General features: G+C 33.1%; 1 protein-coding gene across 2 annotated transcripts in view; it reads right to left on the minus strand.

Annotated features, from left to right (window-relative positions):
• The window catches only part of OLA1 (Obg like ATPase 1), a 149,543-nt gene that overhangs the window by 47,600 nt on the left and 74,706 nt on the right, over positions 1-27,237 (minus strand). For both annotated transcript variants that reach the window (XM_081262251.1, XM_081262252.1), the window contains one exon: positions 11,771-11,946. In XM_081262251.1, the coding sequence (XP_081118377.1) occupies positions 11,771-11,946 (176 nt within the window). The remainder of the gene's footprint in view (positions 1-11,770; positions 11,947-27,237) is intronic.

The raw sequence follows: 27,237 nt of genomic DNA on the forward strand, positions 1-27,237 counted from the left end.
TGTTAAAAGACATTATATTCCCTACCTGAAAAACTCATAAGCAGATAAAGCATTTGCACTTGTTTGGATGTAATGCTTACTTGACTGAATTTTTTTTACCCCTTGTGTTTGTATATAAAAGCAAATATATAAATGATGGCTAGAACAATAAAAGGTTCCAGGTAACTGAATTTCATTAACTGAAAACATACATACTTTACTCATTTTTAGAATATAATAAAATATAAATTAGAACATAATAAAAACATAACTAACACTTTAATCTTTAATCCATTTAAAGGTTACTTTGGGATTTCATATTTCTTTACTATTTTACATAGAAATATAGATGTAAGAGAATTAAATTGAACTGTTTTGATAACTAACAAATTCCTCATTTTGAAAATAAGTTCTATATATTATGGAGATACATAACAAAAAATTCCTGGTCATTTGAATTTTGGGGTTAGACTAAAGTTTTAGGAGTGTACTAATTCAAGAAGTAACAACATAATGTTTAAGTGTCAGAATAAATCCAACAGGTTTACCATTTACCAGGTCCATGACCTACTCCACTGATAAAATGCAGATGATATCTACTTCTCGGGGTTTGTTGTATAGATCAAAATAGATAATACGCATAAAGTGTTTAGCACAGTTCTCAGAACAGGTAATAAATATAGTAGTTAGCATTGTTGACATTATTGTTGAAAGATTAAATACCGGGCTGGGGTTGTAGTTCAGCGGTAGAGTGCTTGCCTAGCAAGTTCGAGGCCCTGGGTTCGATCCTCAGCACCACATAAAAATAAATAAAATAAAGGTATTGTGTCCAACTACAACTAAAAAATAAAAATACATATTTTTTTTAAAAAAGAAAGATTAAATACCAATGGTCTATAAAATGGCAATATATTCTCTTGGATGCTCCTTTACAGCACATACACAACTCTCCAATATGTACATTAGCCCTTCTCTTCATATTTCTGAGTTACTAACAACACTGGCATTCTTGGTAAATGTCACATCAGGCTTCTAAAAATTCTACAAGAATTGGTTTTTGCTTACAAAAAATCTTTTAAGTGCAAAAAATCCCCTTAATCCAAACTTACTTTGAATACCTTGTTCTACTTCTTCTTACCCATAATCCTACACAGATGTATTTTATTATTGTTATTAATAGTAACTGCAATGTGTTTAGACTCTATGTACAAATTGCCTAAATTCCATAGCTAGTAAGTGGTAAAGCTGAGATTCAAATGAACATCTAAGTGACTGGAAAGTTAATATTCTAACAGCCTAGGCCTGTCTTCCTTACAGCTTTTCTTTTTTGTTTAGCCTAGATATTCCACATTGTTTTATTCAAAGTCCTCATTTTCACTTAGGTTATCAAGGAAATTTAAATATTTTTATATGGACATAATATCTGATTATCAGTTCATATATTATAAATCGGTAGTATTTCTCTTTTCATAAACAATATAAGAATCTAGTCGGTTGTTTAATAGACTTTTCTGGACTACTTACTAGACTTCTTTATTTTGGGTATACTTCAGTTTTCTCATAGCAAGAATTATTAACCTATGACCCATAAACAGATTTCAAGGGATCCCAATGCCTCAAAATTATATGGAAATTTGTATGTTTATGTGTTCTTGTGAAAAGATGGCATATACTGTCAAAATACTTTACTTAACCCATGGGCACTTTTACCCGCTGAGCTAGCTACATCCCATCCCCCACCCCTTCTTTTTCCTAGTACCAGGGATTGAACTCAGGGGCACTTAACCACATCCCCAGCCCTTTTTTGTATTTTATTTAGAGACAGGGTATCACTCTGTTGCTTAGCACTTTACTAAGTTGTTGAGGCTGGCTTTGAACTTGTGATCCTACTGCTTTAGCCTCCTAAACTGCTGGGATTACAGGCATGTGCCACCACACCTGGTACCCCCATCCTTTTTAATTTTTGAGACAGGGTCTCCGTAAATTCCTTAGGGGCTTGCTAAGTTGCTGAGGCTGGCCTCAAACTTTTTCGATCCTTCTGCCTCAGCCTCCTGAGATACTGGGAGTATAGGCTTGCACTACCATATCCAGGGAAATACTTTTCAAAGAGATCCATGATCCCCAAATTCAAGAAGCATGATTATTAGTGACTCTGTTGCAATATTCATATAACTTACAATAGCTAAGTGAGCCAATGTTTTAATTCCATATATTCCCAAACCAGAAGTTGAGACACTGACCCCAAACCAGCTTCAGCTAGATCCTGCACACACAACTGATCTATCCTGATTAATACTGTATTGATGAAAATTCTACCCATTATAATGTTTATTTAATACAATTCCAGTTAAAATAAAAAAAAAGGATATTGAAGAACATTATGAATTAAATATATTATTATTCTAAAAGAACTAATTGTTTTTGTTTAAGGGTAAAAAATGTTTAGAGAGAAAAATACATGAATTGTCCTATTATATTTAATATAAACCATAAGACTACAGTAACCAGAATTAGTGTGATATTATCACAAGAAAAGACACAATCTAAAAGGGCATTAATTGGAGATTTGATAATAAATCATAGAAAACCGATACAATGGAACACTTTGTATTTATTAAGACAAAATGTATATTTGCGTAGGAAAATGTCCAAAATACATTGCTACGTGAAAAAGACAGGTTCAGAATGATGGATAAGATTATGATTTTAGCACTAGATTTGAGTTTAAATCTTGACTCTACTACTTTTTTCATGGCTACATAACTATGAGAAAGTGACCTAACCTCTCTTAAGTTTATTTCTGTAAAACTGGGACAATAGCTATATAAACCCTATATAAACTGGGGTTATATAGCTCAGTGATAGAGCACTTGCCTAGCATGTGTGAGGCACTGGATTCGATCCTTAGCACCACATAAATATAAATAAAATAAAGGTATTGTGCCAACAATACCTTTATTTTATTTTATTTATACCTACAACTAAAAGTATTTTTTAAAAAAACTGGGACAATAACTTGAACACATGGTGATCACGAGGATAAAGGTACATTCACAGAGTGGGAGAATAGGGACTTCAGCTAGTCTCTGCCTGCCATCTGTAATCCTAAGATTCCATGGCTAAATAGACAGACATGGCACAGTTGATCAGGGAGGTTGACTCATATTCCATAATAATGATAACTTCCAAGTCTGACATTTCTCTAGCCTAGCCAAACCTGCCACCCTAACATTTGATGATGATATCCCAATGAGATGACTTGTGCTGGTTACGTGGCTTTAACACAGACAGCAATGATGCACTCAGACCAAAATAATCGGGGAAAGTCTTCCAGCTCAAACTAGTCTCAACAGAAATCTACTAATACAGCTTCTTCCAACTCCTCCAGTTACCTCTAATTACCAAATTGAGGAAAACTCAAATTAATCTTTCTCTCATAAAACAGACCTCTATTGTATACTCTAACCGACAGAAACATACATATACTATTTGAGTTGTGATTCTCAAGAAATAGTATTATCCCATCATTATATACAACTTTAATGCACCAATAAAAAATAAAAAACAAAATAAACAAGTATTGGGTCAATGAATATCCTTATGGGGAAGAAAAAGAATCCTTACTCACCTTCTACTTATATACAAAATGTAAAGTTTTTATAGAATAAAAAGTAAAGCTCTTTCAGAATAAAACATCTGCAAGGTAACATAGACTGTCTTTATGACCTTGGATTTGACGATTTTATTATTTGTTTTCTCTGACACAGTTCGGAAGTGTAACTATGCTTGTTTTTCTTTTCTTTTTATATATACATGACAGTATAGTGTATTTTGACACATTATGTATACATGGAGTATAACTTATTCTAAATAAGATCCCATTCTTATGGTTGTACATGATGTGGAGTTTCACTGGTGGTGTGTTCATATATAAACATAGGAAAATTATGCCTGATTCACTCTACTGTCTTTCTTATTGATAAATGTTTTTTAAAGGAACACAAAAGCAATAATAATAATGAAGATTACTTTTAAATTGGACTATGTTAAAATGTGAGCACTCTGTTAAACAAAATCAAAATAGGAAAATAAAAGTCCAAACTGACACACAATTGGTACAGAAGAAGATAACCAATGGTCTATAGATAAGGCTTAAGAGGAGGAAATATTTAGTATAACATACAATCAGTAAAATGTAGGATATAGCTCAACAAACTATCATGGAAAAAACACATCCCTATAATTACAACCCTGACCAACAAATAGAACATTACTAGCAGGGTAGTCAAATGGTTCACTTTTCTCTAGAGATAATCACTATCCTGGTTTCTTTGCATAACTAATTAATTTGTTACTGAAATATTTAAAACTGGACTCATACAATATAAGTAATATTTTGTGTCTGGCTTCTTTAGCTCAATATTGCTTGAGAAATTAATCCATGTTGTTAACCTGTAGCTCTAGTGTTTTTCTCTGCTGTATAGTATCACTATAGGAAGATTCCAATGTATCCATTCTATTGCTGATGAGCAGCCAAATTATATTTTTACACTATTTAGAATAAAGCTGCTGTAAACATTCTTACACATGCATTCTGGTAAATCCTTGCACCCATTTCCCTTGAGTATATACACAAGACTGGAATTGCTCAGTCACAGATCACATATTCATGTAAACTTAGTATATGTTGCTTGTCAGTTTTCAAAAGCAGATGTACTGATTTTACTTCTATCAGCCCTGGATGCAAATTCCATTTGTTTCAGTCTTTCCAACACTTGGTATTATCAGTCTTTCAACTTATGTAAGTACATGGTATCTCACCATGGTCTGAATTTCTGTAGTGACTAACAGGGAATTTGCTTCATTTTGCTGTCTTTTTCTTATTTATTGGTAGGAATTCCTTGCATACTCTGAAGAAAAGTTCTTTGTCAATGCTGCAAATACCTCTTTTCTGTAAGGCTTACCTTTTCTCTCTCTTGTGGAAAAAGAGAAAGTGGATAGGTAAGAATATCTGGGGAAATGTTCCCATGCACTATAATATCAGTTCTTACATGAGTTTGTTCCTTTCCTCTCAGGGTATATATAAGTTGTTGATTCTAAAGCAGTCTGGTCTCAAATGAGTATAATATTAGTTATAATGCTCCAACACAATATGTACTTCTATATTATCCTGGAACAGTTTTGTACTTCCTAACTACTATCCTCAAATAAATAACAGAGAACACTGAGGACCTATAAAGCTCAAGTCTCATTCCTTTTTATAAAGAATACTAAACACATTGTTCAATATGGCATGTGGCTCCCAATCCTTTTCCAAAGGAACATGACTCAGTTCACAGCTTCTGCTGAGAGGACAGTTCTAACAAAGACAGTCTCCTAGTCAGAACTAGTAGACACTTGACTCTATTTAGTTGTCTCCTGCGAAAGTTCTGCCAAAATGGGAATTCACTGAGGCAAGGTGATGCTTGACTTCAGGAATCTGAATTAGGAAATACCCAGAGAATAAATTTGGAGACTTAAGGTGAAAGGATACATTGAAAAAATACAGAGCAGAGTAGGCATGACGTTATAAATAACTAATTCTAAGTAAGCAAAAGTCAGGGAAAAAACGATAACACAGGTGATGAATTTTAGTGGCAGTGCTGGGGATTAAACCCAGGGCTTCATGCATGTTAAGCAATCGCTCTACCACTGAGATATATCCCTAGCCCTCATTTTCCAACATTGTCTTTCTTAAATAGATTTAAGATTAAACCTTATCTTAATGCTTTGGTTTTATGGGGTGAATTATGACCCCCAAAAGGATATGTTGAAATCCTAATCCCCAGTACACAGAATGTGACATTATTTGAGAATCAAGTAAGATGAGGTCATAGGATGGGTTCTTGATCCAGTATGACTAACGTCTTTCCAGGAAGAGGGAAATTTCAATAGAGACACAGAGAGTAGGTGGCCATGTAAAGACTAAGGTAGGGGCTGGGGATGTGGCTCAAGCGGTAGCGCGCTCGCCTGGCATGCGTGCGGCCCGGGTTCGATCCTCAGCACCACATACCAACAAAGATGTTGTGTCCGCCGAGAACTAAAAAAATAAATAAATAAATAAATATTAAAAATTCTCTCTCTCCTCTCTCACTCTCTCTTTAAAAAAAAAATTTTAAAAAAATTAAAAAAAAAATTAAAAAAAAAAAGACTAAGGTAGAGACTAGAGTTATGTCATAACAGGCTTAGAACACTTGGGGCCAGTAGAAGCCAAAGGCAAGGAAGGATTTCAACCCTACAGGTAAGTATCAGGGGCCCTGCCAGCACCTTCATTTCAGACTTTTAATCCTACTGAATTGCAAAATATTAATTTCTTTCATTTTGCAAGTCATCCACTGTTGGCAGTTGTTATGGCAGTCCTATGAAACTAATACACTTACTTGGTGGATACCAAAATGAAATGCTTATCCCAGTCCTACTTTCCTACAGTGTTTCAGTTTTACTTGAGACAGCAAACCCACTACTAAAGATGTCATCTATGTCAGACTAGATCTACTTTACCCTTAGGAAAGATTCTGTTTTAACATTTAAAAGTAGGCTTATTTTTTTCTATAGGATATCTAATTGAAGTTTTTTCCTGCTTATTAACAAAAATATAAATGACATTTAAATCTGGAAATTGGAAATTTCACAGTAAGAGGTTTGAATGTTTAATTTCTAAAAGATCATTCAGAAAATAAAGGAGACCCAATTAAATGAACAGGGAGAGGGGATCAGCAATATTAAAGAATAATCAGGTAAATACCTAGTGAACAAAATGACCTACCTACCTTTCTCATAACTTTTCCTTTTATATCTATCACATATACATTCAGACCATATTATGAAGAACATAGGAAACTTTTTTAAAAAAGAAACTCCCCTAATACAAGTAGTTGATATCATAATCATATAGGTACCTTCTTTCTACAGAGAAAACTAAAGATAAATCCAAAGAAAGAAAAAATATATAACACCAGCAAATTAAATTTGTAAAACAAATGAACAACTAAAAATAAGTAGAATGATTATGACAAAAAATGCAAATGTACACTGGGTAAAGAGATGAGGAACACAGACTATTAATGCCTTCTGCCCCATCTCTATGCCCTCAAAAGTCCTGTACATGCTAATGGCTTTATAAGGCAAATATCTTTAACTTTGCCTAAGCACTGTGCTCTGATAACATAGATATCAAGCTTCAAGGAATTAGCACTCTTCTAAAAGTAGCCCATAACCAGTAACTGATGGAAATTGGTTGATAATCATGTTAGCTTCCTTGTCCTTTCAGTAGAAAATTACAAGTCAAAATGCTTACCCACAGATATCTACACTGTTTCCAGAGGTCTTCAGCAGGACTGAGTCCTAGCTATCCACTGTGGCAACCTGCTCATTTACATACTTTATATTGTTTTGTTTACTATCTCAGTAAATATACCTGATATATACCTCTCCCAAAGAAACCATTTGTACTCTAATCCTTGCCTCAAGGTCTGCTTCTGAGGAAATCCAACCTAAGATATATAGACTAGATTAAATGAGTTATGTGTCTTCATTGGCTTTGTGTCTCAAACTGGCACACTCCTAAGAACACTCATCAGAAATTTCTTCTGGGTTTTTTTGTTTTGTTTTGTGTGTGTGTGTGTGTGTGTGTGTGTGTGTGTGTGTGTGTGTACACCATGGACTGAATCCAGGAGTGCTCTGTCACTGAGTGACATTGTCAGCTCCATTTTTTTTATTGAGACAGGGTCTTGCCAAGTTGTTCAGGCTGGCCTTCAAGTTGCAATCTTCCTGCCTAGGATTCCAGAGTTGCTGGGATTACAGGTGTATGCCACCAAGCCTAACAAGAATTTCTTCTTAATCTTTATTTATAAATTACATGGTCTCTACCATATTTCAAGTTAGTGAAGATAGAAATGGTCCTTATACTTATGCCTTCTCATGTCTTCATAAGCTTCACATCTCTTACATTACTTTTCCAAGTTCAAACAGAAACCTCAAAACACTTTCATTCAGTCCAAAGACAAAATTACAGTTTGATGAATATAGGTCACAAATAGCAAAAGTCAATGTATATGATTTTAACTCTCTCTTTGGAGGCCACTGGAAGGAAATAATTTCCCTAAATAAATTAACATAAAAACAATACACTGCTATAGGAAGAAATCAAGTAACAGAAGTACAGCAGGTAGGGCTGGGGATGTGGCTCAAGCGGTAGCGCGCTCGCCTGGCATGCGTGCGGCCCGGGTTCGATCCTCGGCACCACATACCAACAAAGATGTTGTGTCCACCGAGAACTAAAAAATAAATATTAAAAAAAATTCTCTCTCTCTCTCTCTCTCTCTCTCTCCCCTCTCTCACTCTCTCTTTAAAAAAAAAAAAAAAAAAGAAGTACAGCAGGTAGAGTCAAAGTCCTACCTACAGATGTTAACAGGTAAGACACTATTAACTGTTTGATTTATGACAAAGACTTCTCTGAAATAGAGAAAGGACTGTCTTTTTAAGAAGCAGACCTGGAACAACAGGCCTCCACATGGGAACAACAGTAACAACAACAAAAAAATCAAATTGGATGACTATCTCAGCATCATCAACAACAACAGAATCAATTCCAGGTGAGAAGCAAAACAATGAAGATTTTAGAAGACAAAATAGGAGATTATCTTGTTGACCTTAAGGTAGGAAAGATTTCTTAAGACAGAAAACACTAACCTTTAAATTAAGACCTGTTCATCAAAAAAATACCATAAAAAGAAAAAAAGAAAAGCCAAAGAGCAGAAAATAATTGCAATCCGCTTACAACAAAGGCCTACTGTCCAGAATATATAAGTAATTTTCAAAAAAATTAATGAGAAAAAGACATTAGTTCAATAGAATAATGAGCAAAAGAATTAGAACAAATACTTTAACAAAGTAGATGTCCTCAAAGGTCCAATAAACATTTTCACAGGAGTTCAACCTTAAATAGTTAGGGAGCTGCAAATCTGAATCACAAATACCATAACTATCAAATTGCAAAACAAAAAATCTGACAATACAAAGTGTTGACAACAGGATAAATTCTCTTACGCTATGAAAATAGTGCTATCCAAAACAGTTGATGATATATATACTACTGACTGACTTCTAGATACATACCAAACACACAAATATATACATACACAAATATATACATTACAATTCATATTGAATTCAACATCAGGCAAAACTCATTCATACTATTTTAGATGGTATATGTACCATCTGGTGATATTTAAAAAGTAAAAATAGTATTACTATAAAAATCAGAACATTGGTTAGTGATGGGGAAATGTGGGGGTACTCTTATTTCCTGATATGTATGGAGTTTTTTTTTTTAACTAGTATTTGTTTACAACTGCACGTTAAATGATAAATATGCTATTAGTGTATGTTTTTGTATGTTATATTTTATAATTTAAAAAGAAAATGTTAAATAAAAAAGGCAGAACAAAACGTTGGCTCTATAGCTAGCCTGATCTGGTTGAAAACCTGATCTTTGTAAATGTTAATCTTCTCTTCAAATTGAATTATACATAAATAAAATTCTATTTTTAATAAAAATCTAAAAGAAAATTTTATAAGCCATTTGTTTTTACTGTATGTATAAATATTGAATTTGCTATATAGTATGCATTCTCAATGGGAGTTAATACCTTTCCAGGAAGGGAAAAAATTGGTTCTTGGGGTCAGGGGACATATATATGGTCCTCAAAAACTCAACCCTATTTGACAAAATCCTACTTATTAGGATTAAATACTTATTAGTATTTAACTTTTCTCACTAGGGAGGAATTAAACTAATTAATTTAAATTCAATTTTTTTCCCTAACAGTGGTAATGATAACAAAAAGGTTGAAAAACACTGAACTACAATTTGTTTTCAAGCAACTCAACCTAAAAATAAGGAAAAACAAAAGGTAGAATAACAACACTTCTTGGAAAAATTAGGCTATGTTTTCTATCTATCCAAAAGAGCTTGATATTGAAAGGGAAATGATTAAGGAAAAGGTGTTTCAACTTTCCTGTAAACATAAGTTCAAGAGGTGCTTTACAAATGCTGTATGTGAATTTGAGGAAAATAGTTAAAAATGAGAAGGAAATGTTGTTACAAGCAATAACACATTCTAGCTTTCTTCAATAGAAAAATCAGGAAATGGTAGCCTAAGAATATCAGAAGAGTCTGATGCCCTTTTCTCCCATTTAAATAAAACAAAGACTGGCAAACTTACTTTTAAGTTAGTTAACATTTCTGAAAGATCTATGGATATCAGGTAGTTTCAAGGAACAAAAGGGTGACCACAAAAAGGACTTACTCTGATTACAACCATGCTGGATGGAACAAATGAATTACTTTCAATGCCAACATCTTTCCCATAAATTTTCCCTTTTTTTGAAAGGAAGGTGTGTGTATATTGATGTGTGCGTGTATAAGATTTTGTTTTGTTTTGTTTTGGTGGTGCAGGGTATCTAATACAGGGCCTTATGCATATTAGCTAAGTATGTTACCATTCAGCTACATCTCAGTCCCAGGAATGTTTACTCAAACTTGTAATACCCCTCGCCCTTCTAAACCTTGTACAATTTCTTCAGACAAATCTCTCCATTTTCCATTCTATACAAAGAGGAAATAGATGATTTTAAAAGTTAAAAGAAGTAAAGCAACTTAGGCTTGCTCAATACCAAGGAAAACAATAGCACAACACAGGTTTCTTTATCCCAAATCCAAGTGTTTTTTCAACCACTAGTTATTGACCATTAGTGTGCCCAAATTTAGAATTAATTCTGTAATTGATTTCTTCCTTAATACTGAAGTTTTAAAAATTTATTAAAAATAAATGAGGAAGGGGAAAGATAGGAAAATCACAGTTTCTAAAAATAAGAAAATTAAAACAAATGTATATATTAAACTTAATATAGAAAAATTAGAAAGAAATATCATCCCATGACAAAGATGCATTTAAAAGTAACAATGATTTTTAGAAGATATTAATAAGTAAGAAAATGGACACCTAAGGCATGGCCTTTTTTAAAAAAAAAAAAATTTTTTTTTTTTTTTGGTTGTTGTTGTTGTAGATGGACAGAATGCCTTTATTTTATTTATTTTTATGTGGTGCTGAGGATCGAACCCAGTGACTCATGCATGCTAGGAAAGTGCTCTGCCACTGAGCTACACCCCAGCCCAGCATGGCTTTTTAAATGTAAAAGAATTCAATCATATTAAAATTAAAAACCTCAAAACTGATTTAAAACATTTATTTCAATGTTACTAATAATATGCTAGAAAACATATCTGAAAAGTAATGACAATGATGCATGTTTTCATTCCATAAAAGATAAAAATCATGTCTACTTAAAGGATGCACTCATTCAGGCAATCCCTATGGAAGACCAATTCTTTCTGTAAATCACTAATTAAAATCCAAGAAATTCATATCCTCAGTCATTTATTTAAATTTGGTGTTTTTCATCATAAAATCATACTTCATCAAACACTAAAATTCAAAGGTCTGCATTGTAACCACATAAACACTCCATATTACTAACTATGGTTTGCCAAGAACACATTATATAGACTATTATCATGACCCTTGGTTGCTCAAAAAAATGAAGTTTCTCAAAAAAATTTTTATCAGTAATAACTCTTGCATTCTAAAACCCTGTAACAATTAGATGTTTTATGTGCTTTATTTTTATTATTTTTTAAATTAAGAAAAAATTTAAGTTTCTAAAGAAGCTGTAAATTTTTACTTACATATTCAGGTTTTAGTTTTTTATCTCCTCCTCTCACAGCCACCTTTTCTAGTTTATCTATAATGGGCCCAATCATTTCCTCATCTTTAAGCTGAAGCTCTTCATGTATTATTTCTATATCTCGAATGGGATCTACACTTCCTTCAACATGCGTGATATCATCATCTTCAAAAGCACCTAAAATGAATTAAAGGGAAGCGATTTAATAAACAAATACAGAAGGTCATATGATTAAAGAGAGCAGAGTGGAAGATTTTTAGATGTTAGCAAATAGGTTTAGTGAATAAATTATTCTGAATTGTATCCAAGTAGGACAAAATATTTTTTTTTCCCATTTAGTAATAGCACTGACAGCAAAACAGTTCAAGAGCCTCAACATTTCAAAAACTGACTGAAATAAATAAGTAAAAGTATAGTCCTTACAGAAAAAAATTATGTTCCAGAACTACTGGCATTTCCAAGTTTGGTACATTAAAGGTACTGAATTCCAGGCATGAAAGACTGAAGTTCTAAACCACACTATTAGGGTTTCCAAGGGAAACCAGATTTGGGAGGGTGGGGGCGGCTGAAATCATCTGGCAGACCTCTTCCCTGCTTCAATCTACTTTATCACTGTGGTTCTGACGGTGATTAGATAATGAACCACTCAGACACACAATTTACACAGCAGCTAATTTCATCGGCCTGATTTGAGGGTATGGTTTTTAGGGGGCTATCAAAGAAGCAGATGAAGGTGCATTTGTCATATATGAGTGACAACCATTCACACTATCTGAACAAAATGGTGCTGGCCCTTATTAGAAACACATGCTATTATCACATATTTAAAGTGCAGTTGAAGCCATAATTTCAAATTGCCAACTGGAAACATAAGGGTAAAACAACCAGATATTACTGAAGCATGTGTACTGACTTTATGCCCTTTTGAAGACATAATGTGGCAACATAATTCAACTGGGATTTACTCAAATTACCAGATAAAGAACAGTATCACAAAAAAATGAAAAAATACAAAGAAATATTATAAACAGAAAGCAATGATATATCCACAAAACAATAAACACATTTATAAACAAATTAATTTTATTAAAATTACCAATTTGATTATACTCCCCAAACAATATATTTTCTAACATAAAGTATCTTTACTTTCAAGAGAGGTATCATAGAAATTATAAGAGTTTCCTTGAGTTTGGTAAGACAAACAGTAAATATAGTTCATTCTTAGATACGAAAGACTTGGATGTTCTAAAGACAGGTTACAAAGAGTTTTAAAATAGCCAGGCATGGTGGCACATGCCTGTAATCCCAGCAACTTGGGAGGCTGAGGCAGGAGGATCACAAGATCAAGACCAGCCTCAGCAACTTAGCAAGGCCTATGGCAACGTAGTGAGGCCCGAAGCAACTTAGCAAGACCCTGTCTCAAAATAAAAAATAAAGAGCTGGAATATAGCTCAGTTAGTAAAATGAGAAGAGAGAGAGGGTTTTAGAATATAACTTCCTAGAATTAAAAATAATGAAGTTGTTTGTATCCTAATGTGGATTATTCAGTAATAATAAGTATATTATTGCAATTAGAATATAAGTATTTAAAATAATATTTGAGTACTTGTGGTATATAACTATCGCCTTATATAATGTCAAATAGATATAAACAAAATTAGTAAGAAATAATGAGGTGTATTATATTTTACTAATAAGCACAATGGACCCCCCCAAGCATATTATGTATTTATTTATTGTGATGATTTGAGGCATCTTACACAAATGATACAACCAAACAAACAAATAAAAATTAGCTTCCTGGCAATCTAAGCAAAATTAGTAACCTGGTCAGTTTTGGAAATAATAGCCGTCAATGACATTCAGAATGAAAAATAGGGCCCAATGACTGACTATAGTGATGTTTTCAACAATATTTTTACAGTGCATTAGCAGACTTAAAATGGCAATTTCTTCATTACAATCCTCAATTTTAACCAAGTAGGTAACAGAGAAGGAGTCAGTGACTGTGATTCTTCTGGAAGTATATATATTATGTTTAGTCAAACTTCTTTGTCATAGTTGTGTCTCACTTTTATCTTCTTATAATGAACACACTTTTTTTTTACAAAAACAAATCATTCTTTTGTTTTTATTTAAAAACTATTTACTTTTAAAAAATATTGATTTTATTTATTTATATGTGGTTCTGAGAATTGAACCCAGTTCCTCACACATGCTAGGCAAGTGCTCTGCCACTGAGTCACAACACCAGCCCCCAAGTCATTCATTTTAAAACACAAGTAGCAAGTTTAAATCTTTATTTTTCAAATGATTGTTAGAAAATTACCCATAAACTAGGCTTAAATTATATTCTATCACAAAGAGTTCTTATCCAGGAATCCTATCATGTTTCCTCTCACAACAAAGTATGTCCTTTTTTTCAGACTATCTTGATTTCACTCCCATTTCCTATGCTTTCCCCTTCTCCTCTGCTACCTGGCAGATGACCTAGTCTTTCTCACTTCATAAGGAAAAATCATGTCATTTGTAGAGAACCAAATCTCCTTTCTGTTTTTCCTCAACCTTTTTCTTATTCCCAGCAGTAAAAAGGAAAACACTATTTATTATCCCTGGTCAATCTCTCTACCATTTCTGTTCTGGATCCTATTCCTTCCCACAAAAGCTACTCTGTAAATGAAATGTTTCTTGTATTTCCTGAGACCTCAATCTATTACGCTTCTTTCTCCTCTATTTGCATCATCTCCATTTTCATTAAAACTTTTCCAAGAACATTCAAGTAGCTTAAGATTCTGCATAAAATCGATTATGTCAGTCGCCGTGGACATTAAGTCCCACTCCAGCAACTGTTTACTTTCCTCCAGTTCAGAGCCATACTATCTGAAAAGCTGTCTATGCATACTCTCTCCACTTCTTTATTTTCTATTTATAACTCAACCCACTGTAGTCTGGCATTCGCCTCTACATCACTACCAGAAATCAATCTCAGAAAGGACCCCACTGATTTAGCCTCATAATGCTAAATCAAACAGCTATTCTTTAGGAAGTGACTGTTCGGTAGCATCTAACTTCAGAGCTTTGAAAGTCTTTCATTGCTCCTTTTAAACCATATTCTCCTGATTTTCTGCTATTTTCTCTAGCCATTTCTTTTGGGGTCATTCTTTTTTCTATTTTTGTGATACTAGGGTTGAGCCCAGGGATTCAGGAATACTTAGCAAGCACTCTACCACTGAGTTACAATCCTAGTCCCTAGGTCATTTCTTTTCTTGCTGTACTTCCACATAAATGTTGATGTCTCTGGGGCTGGGGATGTGGCTCAAGCGGTAGCGCGCTCGCCTCGCATGCGTGCGGCCCGGGTTCGATCCTCAGCACCACATACCAACAAAGATGTTGTGTCCGCCGAGAACTAAAAAAATAAATATTAAAAATTCTCTCTCTCTCTCTCTCTCTCTCTCTCCTCTCTCACTCTCTCTTAAAAAAAAAAATGTTGATGTCTCTTAACTCTCTTCTCTTACCCCTTTTACATTCTAAGAAAATTTCCATAGAATTCTTCTGTGTTTCCAGTATATTTTGAGGCAACAATAAAATGAAACCAAAAGACTTTTTAGTTATATAAATGATTTCTAATATAAGATCTATTCACAAAGTGAAAATATGCAAAGTATCAATGTTTATACTAAAGTTGTGAGTTAAATGATGAATTGGTTATTTTCAGTGATTACAAATGGACTGAAAATTGATTGGTTTACTCAATTCACAAAAGCCTGTTTTATTCCATAAAGTCCTTCACAGTTTTATTTATATAATCAGAAATAAAAATATATTTTGAAATCCAGGTCTTCAGAAAACGAATTGCTGTGTATCAGTTCATACATTTAGGTTGTAGTCAGTTTTCAAAGAAAACATCCTTGGCTGGACAACTAAAGTACATTGTAAAACACCTGGTGTATCTTTTCTTGCTGTATAAGTATAAGCTTTACAGCAATATTTTATAAACCATCTGTCACAGAAACTTTAATATGCCAAATAGCATGTTTAGAGTTTTTGTGGAGAATAAGAGGATATGGGGTCAAGATGGATCTACATGACTTGTGTTTTTTCTATACTCTATACCACTATAAAATGCAGAGATAAAGAATTATTTGGTATATTAACTTCCAGGCTCTCAACACATATACAAACCACTTAATTAATATTAACTAAGCAATGCCTTGCTAAATGTAAGTTTCCTCAATGAAGAAAGCTCCCTTGTACAGTGTGCTAAGTCTGTAAGAACTAAAAACAAAGATCAAAACAATAGGATTTTTGGTCTTAATAACATATAATCTAGTTGGGAAAACAAACTAACCTATTAAAAAGGGAGAGCAACACTCACTAGCAAGGACCTTAAATATAATTAATAATAGGTAATCAGCAAAGCCTTTAAAAATGAAAAAATGTTAGTATAGGTAAATAAGTTAAAGGACATGACAAGTAACAGGGAAAAGCACTGGATAAGAAATAAAAGTATGAAATAAACAAAACTCATTGGTCATAGTGAGAAATTGTATTGGAGAGAAGCAAAAGATAAACATTCATTACATCAGGTATGGGTGCAGGACAGGGAGTCCAAATATCAGTGTTAAGTCGATCTCATCTGCTAGTCACTAGGGAGCCAACAATGGTTCTTATATTAGTAATAAACAGAAAGCAACATTTTTAAAAGACCAGAAATAGGGAACCAGGTAAAAGGGAATTGCTGTATTTCAAATATTGAGAAGAATTGCACTAGGATATTGAGAGGAGACAAAAAGACAGGATAAAAAGTGAGAGAACTAAAGAAAACAAAGTTATCTAGAGAAAATCAATAAGTAGGAGGTGAGGGGAGAGAGAAAGGGGGATGAGGGAGAAAAATCACCATAAGATTTCAAGTAAAAGGTCTTTATTTTCATTATTGTAAAGTCAATGTATGTAAAATTAAAAGCCCAAATCAGGAATGAAAACAAAAGGTGTTATGTAACCAAAGTATACACTCTTAAAAAGAGAGAGAGAGAGAGAGAGAGAGAGAGAGAGAGAGAGAGAGAGAGAGAGAGAAAATATTACACAAACGTGAAGATCTTAATAATTCAAAATTTCAGGATATCCTGTATGCTGCATTATTTCATATTACTTTCCAGTTCGTCCTGTAAATAGTAAATGTTGGGAATATCTATGCTGTAATCAAGAGTTCCACCAAAATCAGTAAAAGGCTTGGGGCTACATTTCTAAACCAGAAGACAAATGATTAAATACAATGTTAAAAATCAAGACGAATATTCTTCTAAAACAAAACAAAACAAAATTTGCATTCTTCAATGCAAAGTCCCATCTTATGTCTAAACTCTGGTTCCCAACTTCTTTATAATTGTGTGTGTGTATGTGTGTGTAAAGTGATGTCACTATGGTTGCCTAGGCTGGTCTCAAACTCTTGGATTCAATGATCCTCCCACCTCAGACTCCCGAATAGCTAGGACTATAGGTGTGTGCCACCACACTTAGAAGTTCATTAATATTTAAAGAGAAGGGAGTTTTTATTTGTTTTTTGTAGTGCTAGGATCACACCTGAAGCCTCAGGCATACTAGGCAAGCTCTCTAAGAGAGCCATACTTGCATTGACGATTTATTTAACATCTATAGTGTCATTCATAAACACTGGAATATGCAAGTTATTATTTATTTTTCATAAATGAATGACAAAATTATTACACAGGAGAGGAAAGGAGAATGTAAGTTATTTATTGCGCATTCTAAGTGCTCTGACTTAGAAGTGCAGTTTAACCCCCAATTTTCAGATGCACTTCAAAACTCTAGTCTTAAGATAAAGTCCCTGACATCTTGAAAAAAAAAAAAAAAAACACCAAAAATCTTGTTAATTATTTTCTCCAAAATTTAAGAGTTCGTTTAAACTAAAAACAATATTTTAAAAGCAGTGAATAAAAAAAAAATTGGGTAAGAACGATGAGATAAAGTAGGTGAAAAAAATAAGCAGGCATAAAGACATGGAAAAAATGTTAAAATTGGAACTTACATCAGTGTAGCATCAAGCAAAAAAGCTTTTTGGTTATGACTGACATCATTTAACCAACAAGAAGCAATACATTACAATATTATACAATATAATTCTTTTAAATGTATAGAACACCAGAAACTTCTGCCTAACAGTTACTGGTATTATACTTATATTGTAGATAATTAGACATCCGTACCATTAAGGAATCCTTACAGTCACTTAAAAGTTATGAATTATAACCTAGAGTCAACACCTGTACTTAATTATATTCAATTGCTCAAAGATTTTACATTTTTAGTTGCTGTAACATATCAACTCTTTCCAAAGAAGTAGGCAGAAAAGAAGTACCTTAATGAGAACTAGCATTCATTTCAACAAGATTTTCACTTCTTATTCTATATTACATGATAGACACTTTAAATGTGTAAAAGGCAAATTTAATCAATGATATTTTGAATTATTACTAATTGAGATTCTGCTCTACTTCCAATATTGACCCAGTTGCTTTTGCTATATTTACCCTTCTCGATAACTATCTCACTAACTTCCTAACAATTATTTGGTTTTCTGCCAGTAGAAAAAATCCCTGTATAATCTGGCCTGTGCCACCTTCCATTTTCACTACCACCCACTGTCCACAAATCCTTACCTCAAGCCAAATTCTCGGTAAGCCCTGAACATTCCTCCCGTCTGTCATTGTATTATTTATTGTCTATTCCTATTTTGATGCCTTAAAGATATGCATTTTCTCTTATAAATTACATCCATCCTTAAAATGCATAGCTTAACATCATTCCATCTACAAAGCAATTCTGGAGAAGTTCAGATCCCTGCCATCCCTGACTTGCAGAAGAGCTGTAGAAACTTCTTTGGAATAAATTACAGTAAAAATGATGCTTATTAAATATATTGCCCTAAATATGACTTCTAGGTTAAACATATTACCCTAAAAAATGGTTTCTGAGAATTTTCCAAGGAGTAGTGTAAGGGAGAAAAAAGGCAAAGAGAGATATTAACAAAAACTAGAAAAATTCTTAATCAAACTAAAAAAAGTTTGGGGACATAGCTCAGTGATAAAGCACCCCGGGTTGAATTCCCCAGTACCAGTACTGTTAGCAATCAATGAAGGGGTCAAATAAAGTTGCCATCATTCAAGAAACAGACTAAACAGCAAATCAGAGCTTTAACTTTTCTAATGTTGATACCCGTAATACCACACTGTTGATCTGAGTTGGAGTTTCTGTTTTTTAACTTCCATGCTGTTACTCACCTTCTAATGGAAATGTTCTCCCTCCCCTTTTCTGCCTTTCAAAAACTTGCATATACAGTATGTAGAGTCTTGTTCACAGCCTTAATTAAATGTCACCAAAATGACATCTCCATGACAATACATTCTCTGAGCATACCCTATATTTGAATTGCTACAATAATCTATTTATTTGATTTGTAACAAGTACATCTAGTGTTAGAACAAGTGACTCTACTCCTAGTTACCTAAACCCTAGAATTATGTTGTGCCCCCGCCCCCCAACCCAAGACCATCCTAAATGTCTGTCTGGTTCCCATCAATCAATGCTCTGATCAGAGTTGATACACAACTGGGAATAAAGTAATGAATAAAGGAATCAATAAGTGCATAAATACTTCAAGCATTTACTAGCACTCAGAATTAAAAAAAAATTGTTAGAGAGGAACTATAGAGTCTAGATGAAGCTAAACATGTAGCACAACAAAGGATAAATTTCACAGCACATGGTAAGATATACAACAAGCATTTCAAAGAAACCAGTGCTAAGCATATCAACCACATAAATTAACAAAGAAGGAAGGCACAAAATTTATTATAGACTGCAGACATAAGCAGTTTCCTGTACTTTATCTCTTCACATCTGAACTCAACTATTGGTGATGGATATTCTTTTAGGTTATAAAATGCCTATGAAGATTTCCAGAGAAGTGTTCTTGTGACCCTGCTTTTGCTCACTTGTTTGCCCACACTCCCTTTAAATGATTGTTATTTATGTATAAGATACATAAAGCTTGCAGAGGGACTGATCACAGAGTAGTGGATTGTTGAGTACTGAAAAATGACATGAGTTGGGCATAGTGGCACACACCTGTAATCCCAGCAACTTGGGAGACCTAGGTGAGAGAATCCCAAGTTCAAGGTCAGTCTCAGTAACTTAGCAAGGCCCTCAGCAACTTAGTGAGAACTTGTTTCAAATTAAAAAAACTAAAAAGGTTTGGGGACACAGCTCAGTGATAAAACACCCTGGGTTGAATTCCCCAGTACCAAACAACAATTAAAAAAAAAAAACAAAAACAGGAAAACAGCCAAATCTTAAAAATACAAAACTGAATTAGCACTGAAGAGCAGCAGCCATGCTACCCAATGGCTGTAGGCCTGAAGGAGGCAGAGAGCATGAGCAAACAGAGGCACAGCTGTTGCCATGGGGGACTTATCAAGCATATCAAGTTTGTGTGGGAATGATCCTAAAAGTGTTCAGCTTTGCCCTATAAGAGCAGTACCTCATGTAGCTGCTCTGGATCTCCAAGGACACCCTCTAGTTCCCAAGAAAAGAGTGGGGACACACATTCATGAGGGCAAGTAAAGCTAAGAAATGTCCTGGCCACCATGAGGAAAGTGGTTGCCAACATGGGCCAAGCCCCCTCTCCCCTCTGTACATTTAAAAAAAAAAAAAAAAAAAAAAAGCTGAATAGGATCTGCTTTCAAAGATGTTTACAATCTAATAAGGTTGAACAATCAGTACATAATAAATAAAAGAAAGTAAACCCAAGTAGAAGGTGAGACAGGGAGTCAGTATTCAGTACAAGTTGATGGGGGGAAAAAGCCTCAAGGTTTCAAAGTGGAACACTAGTGTTATACAGAAGCCATTTGAAATTTAGATTCAGATTCACATACAGGTTTTGATGGAAGTACAAATTATTTTTTAATCCCATATTTACGTGTACTGATGCTGTGAGAAGAAATAAATATTGGCTCTGCTTGAGTTTGAAACTGGTGTTTAAATGCTTGAAAATGTAAACAGTGACAGGTATTAATCAGTCAAGTAAATGGCTGGCTATTAATTTTTAAAATAACCATTTTATAGCCTTTGTTCATAATATCACTGGATTCTGACTTTTACTGAGTTTTCTAGGATACAGAAGGCAAAATAGAAGGAATGTAAAAGAGAGGACTCACCAAGAATATATGGTGCCAGAGAGGGTTTGACTACATCCACTTTACACAATGGGGATCACATCCTTAGATCCAAACATACAGTACTATGAAAAACAGATATCCTAAAACCAGACAACATCCTTCACAAAATAATTACATCCCTAAACACAATAACCTACTGTTCTAAAATGGGACTAGAAACATGAAAGGAAGCATAAGGCCTGGAGAGATTAAGGACAGGCAAGCAAATACATTCTTTGGTTGTGGAGTGTACAAGGTGGGTCACTGCACCCCGCTAATCTTTCCAAGAAACCCATTCTAATTGGCCCAACAAAAGGAATCTTAAAGTCCTTGACAGGTCACAAGATCGTCATCACCACTGATAGTTAAGCCAGAGCAAACAATCACCACCAGGTGGTGCCAAATCAAAGCCAGAACCAGAATGGATTTGGATGGGCTTGAACCTTGTGACATCCATCACACCCCTGTAGCTATCAGTGCAGGTTTACCCCTGTCATTTCAGTCATCTGGTGAAAAAGTAACTTCACATTTTATGTAACTGAAACTTCTGGACCCACAAAACACTGTAGCAGAGAAGGAGTGGTTACTGTGTTATATTCTTTTGGGAAGAGGGGGGGCAGTAGAACTGGATTTGTGTAAGAATACTAGTTACAAATGAATGAATTTTTAAAAATTTGCTTTATGCCATTTCATTAATATAAACTCAGATACAGTCAGCAATAATCAGGAAATCATAAAGAAGAATTCAGTGTACAAAGAGTTAAGGCATAACTGATACTTTAAACAGTAAATATGAATATGATTAATGTTTTAAGGCTTTCACATGGCTCTACTAATTCCCATGATCTTCAATTAAAGTGAAATGATATGGGGTTGGGGTTGTGGCTCAGTAGTAGAGTGCTTGCCTAGCATGCTTGAGGCACTGAGTTCAATCCTCAGCACCACATAAATGTAAAATAAAGATGCCCTGTCCACTTAAAACTAAAAAATAAATATTAAAAAATAAAGTGAAATGATTTAATATCACTAATCCCCCTGAAAAAAGTTATATGATTCTACTAGCTCTTTTGTCTTCACAATGGTTTGTCTTTAGAGCATAAAACATGGATTACAGTAATAAAGACAACCTCCTAACCCCCAATGTAAAATTGAAACAAAAAAATTTTTATTGATTTAAAAAAATAAATAACAGTGGAATGCATTACAATTCTTATTATACATATATACCATAATTTTTCATATCTGTTTGTATATAAAGTATGTTGACACCCAATTCGTGTCTTCATACATGTGAAACCAAAATTTTTGATGTTTCTCTAAGCTCCTTTAAGAATCCCCTCAAATTTTCCAGTGAAAGACTTCATGGAAACTTATTGCCTTGCATTTCCATTCTATCACCTCCACCACAAGATTTTTAGCACTGCTTATATGTTATACCTGTCAAGATCTGATGACTGTATGTTATGTATTCATCTGAACAGAACCACTACACTTAGTTACAGGCTATCATCAACCAATTCATTCTCTTGCTAAAATCAAGTCATCCAATTACTCCTTGACTAATCAAGGCTGTTTTGCCTTTTTCTTTTTTCAAAAGGTACTCAACAGCATAAACAGTTCACTTACAAGAAATGGAAAGGGGCTAATCAGCAGAATTATTGTTTTGCTGCTACAATTTGCAGTATTTAAATTTAGTTGCTGATTGGACTGAAAGTTTTATGATATAGCATATGAAACTAGTTTAATACAACTGTGATGCTGTGTAGCTTGTATTGTCTTGGCATGGCTATGTTGTTCTACTTTGTAATATTCTTTATTCTTTAAAATAAGGATATTTAAAGGTAAGTTTCAGTCTACTTTCCCCTGTTTTATCAACAAAGTTACCTAAACTATTAATTTCAGAGCATTATTTTTAAAGTTAACAACTGTGTGCATACCTACACGTTTGTTACATGTATATAAAAACCAAAATCACTTAGATTGTTTTAATCCAGATCTGTTTTTGGCTTCTAAGCAACAAAAACAGAGCAGATATTATTTAATTGTGATTTAAGAAAACAAAGTTTATCTAAAACACATCTTAAGTAAGTTACCTGTCATAGAATAGTGAACGTTACATTTTTAAAATGGGGAGTATTTGAATAATAAGAATAATCTGAGGCTGGGGTTGTGGCTCAGTGGTAGAACACTTGCCTAGCACATGTGAGGCCCTGAGTTCCATCCTCAATGCTGCATATAAATATATAAAATGAAGGTCCATTGCCAACTAAAAAATATTTTAAGAAATATTAAAAAAGAATAATCTATACAAAAACTTTTATAAAATTAAATTATTTTCCATTAGTATTGCTACTCGTATCTATACAGAATTACTGCAAGAATACATAACAAAGTGACTAAAACTGAAACACTAAAAGAAAATCTTTTTAGATTGTTGTTTATATTTATTATAAAAAATTATTTAAAGAAAATTCATCAAACCATGATTGAAATAATCAGAAAATTTTGAAAAAAAATCGGGATACAGTCTTTTAACTGAGATTTCCTGCATTAAAAACAGAGACACCATGAGAATAAGAAAGACAGTAGAATGAAGTAGATATAACTTTCCTATGCTCATATATGAATACACAACCAGTGTAACTCCACAACGTGTTCAACCACAAGAAAGGGATCAGAATTTTAATGAGTTCTACCCTGTATAAATATAATGTGTCAAAATACACCCAGCTGTCAAATATAGCTAAAAACAATAAATAATTTTTTAAAAATACAGAAATACCTTAACCAAAATGACAAATTTGACTTTGTAGAAAGAAGTAAATCAATTTTTAATAAAATTATAAAATGTAACACTAAAATGTCATGGCATTTTAAAAACTTTAATCATGAACAAATTCTTCATGTTGTAAAACAATCCTATGCACTAAACATCAACCAGAACATATATCAAAGAAGGAATACACAACAGATGCAAATAGAATTAAAACAATTTCTGAGTCTTTTATATATAAATATAAACAAATAACATTACATGTAAGTAATTCTTCATAGGCTTATATTTTGCATACTAAGATGTATCTAGAAATGAATTCTATACAGAATTATAAAACTATACTTTCACTATATGTCTGATAGTCTTATTCAACACATACATAAACATTTCAGAAAAGTCTTAATTTCACAAATGCATTGATAAGGCATGTCAGTACATTTTAAATGATCTTTCCATCAACTTAAAAAATGCTAACATTTTAACAAATTTTTATAAAAGACTCAATCTGTATGTATGCTGAAATTCAAAGCAGCAAGTAAATTAAGAACCAAAATAAATTACAGAGCACTAATATTCTTTTTCTTTTTTAGCACTTATATTCTTTAACGAATATTTCTCAGAGTAGGCACACCTGCCAACATATTAAAAATAAGTAAAAATCAACTAAAGTGATAAATCAAATGCCATAGTAGACTTGACTTCTTGAGACAGCATTTTCAGCCGTCTTTTGTGGCTTTGTTTGGCGCCATAGTCCTTTAAGTTTTGTCTTCATAAAGCCCTAACTAGTTGTAATCATTTGCAGCCTAATTGTGGACATTTATCTGCTTTTCTTATGCATAGAACATAGCTATTAAAGCTGAATGGTGATGGTGTGAAGTATAGGTTAAATTGGGTGAAATTAAAGCAAATTACTCCGGGATGTGGAAATCTGAAAATAGAAACCACCAATGATTTGCAACCCTCTTGATGATCAGCTTCACAGAACCCTAAACGACAAGAAAACTTACATATTTTAAAGTTAACTAGGTTTTTAAAAATAATATGTATAAATGTATTTTTAACTACATGTACTGCTTAGAAATGGTGGAAAGATTATTTGTTTAACTCAGCTGCAATGTTAAAAAGATCTCAGGTTTCTATTTTAAATAGTGTAGTTCATTTTAAAAATAAGATTTCCTTTCCTCCATACAAATTTTTACTTATAAGAATGCATCCAATTATATTAAAAATAATAAATACAATATTATGTCTTATTTTGGTAATTTTTAATTCTGAATAAAAATATTAACACTAGGGATAATAAAGACTGAACATAATACTGAAGTTATCATAACAAAAGCAAATTAACAATGTAAACATAAGTATTATACCTATACAGTTATTTATGCATGTTATATATAAATCTACAAGTAATTAGCATAAACATGTATATACAGATACCTAGCAATACATGTAGAACATCAACATTTAGGAACTTTATTTTTATTTATCTAAAATCTTACTGCTTGACTCACAGATTTGGATAAAGACAAAAAAGACATATCCATTTCCACCTTACACGTTCTTTTAGGCAATCAAGTAACATAGTATAAAAATTTTACCAGATCATAATCTAGACAAGCTTACTTTAAAGGAGAAAGAAAAACATTTCATCAATGAAATGAATATCTTGCCTTCTTTTATTGACAGCTACATAAAAAGTCCATTTTAGGTATCTGAAGGGAGACAAAATTATATGACATGGCCCATACCTTCAAAGAGCTTATAGTCTAGTTGGAGACTAAAGTAACTAACCCACAGCTCATGAAATGGTATCCACATAAAGAGGACTCCTGATCTCAGAGATAAGACAGAAAGAGGAAAAGGAGGATGAAGGTAGGAGTTTCACAGAAAATATGACCCTTAAGGTACAAAACTTTGCCAGAGATAGGCAAAGACAAGGGTGAAATCATAAGGTTCATGTAAGACAAAGTATAAACCTGTCTGAGGAAAATTTAGGAAAATAAAAAAAGTGTGCCAGAAAGCATATTAATATTTACAAAAATGAAAAATCTTGAATAACCAGGTAGAAAGTGGAATTCTCAGGAAGGCATGAATATTTTACAAGAGGCAGTAATATAATCAAATGCAATTACTCTCAAGCAGTGATACGTCTAATTTCTCAACAGCCATATCAAAATTGAGAGTGATATGGCAAAAATGTGGTCCTCTGGAATATTACCAATATCACCAGATACTAGGATTTTCCCTTTGCCTCATACCAGGCTATGAAGGTACTGCTTCCTACTTAATAAATTTGTGCTTATGTGTTCATTATCTTTATGTTTTACAGTTAGCATAACACAAAACTCAGTATTTACTATAATATTCAGCTACTGGTAGATTTTCATTTGTGTGTATTTTAAAACCATAGCAATGATATATACTCATAAAGAATAAAGAATATTAAGTTAAAATTTAACAAAATGCATATAATTATTTCCTACTTTGTAGAAAGTAGACTTTCCCCTCCCCCTGTGGTATAGAACCCAAATCCTTGGACAAAATTACTATGGGATATAGAAATGATTGAGAACTGTGGCTCTTGAATGAAGAAACTGGAGGAAGAAGAGAATAGTGATTCACACTGATCGGAAACAAAACTCCAATAATAATTTATTATTAAGGTCATTTAAGTGATGGTGGAAATATAATGAAGAAAAAAAGAAGAGATGCACTTCCAGAAAAGAGGAACAGAACTTGATGATGGATTACATGAATAATATAAAAAACATCTGTATTATCTTTCAATAAAAGTATGAGTCACTGTTTAGAAAGCTAACAAAAAGGGTGGTTCCCCTCTTATTATACTTAACCAAATAAATAAAGACTCTTAAACAGAAAAAAAAAACCTTTAAAAATACTGTATTTAACAAAATTTTGGATCTATACTCTGACATCTTTTTCCCATAAAAACAAGCATAGAATTGGCACTAACCAAATCAAAGAACTAAGATACAACTGAAATGAATTTGAATACAATTCTGCTTTATATCAGTTTGTTTTCATGAACAATAAACTTTGCCACATATTTAATGAAGAGGAAATATTTTATTCTAGTAATGAAATTTTATCAGAATTATATTGCTTCAATTCTCATAATAATGTGATATTTTAAACTAGTATTATGAGGTATAACCATGACAACAAAGATATTTTCCAGTCAAAAAACAAAGTATAGGGCTGGGGTTGTGGCTCAGTGGTGGAGTGCTTGCCTGGCATGAATGAGGCACTGGGTTCCGATCCTCAGCACCACATAAAAATAAAATAAAGATACTGTGCCCACCTAAAACTAATAAATAAATAAATAAATAAATGTGTGTATGTATGTGTATATATATATATAAATATTTTGAAAAAACAAAGTAAATTCGTTGCTAAATTTTTTTTTAAACTTTAGTGGGCTCTTTTTCTCTC

This window comes from Spermophilus citellus (assembly GCF_964194105.1).
Source record: "Spermophilus citellus genome assembly, chromosome: 11".
Classification (NCBI taxonomy): domain Eukaryota; kingdom Metazoa; phylum Chordata; class Mammalia; order Rodentia; family Sciuridae; genus Spermophilus; species Spermophilus citellus.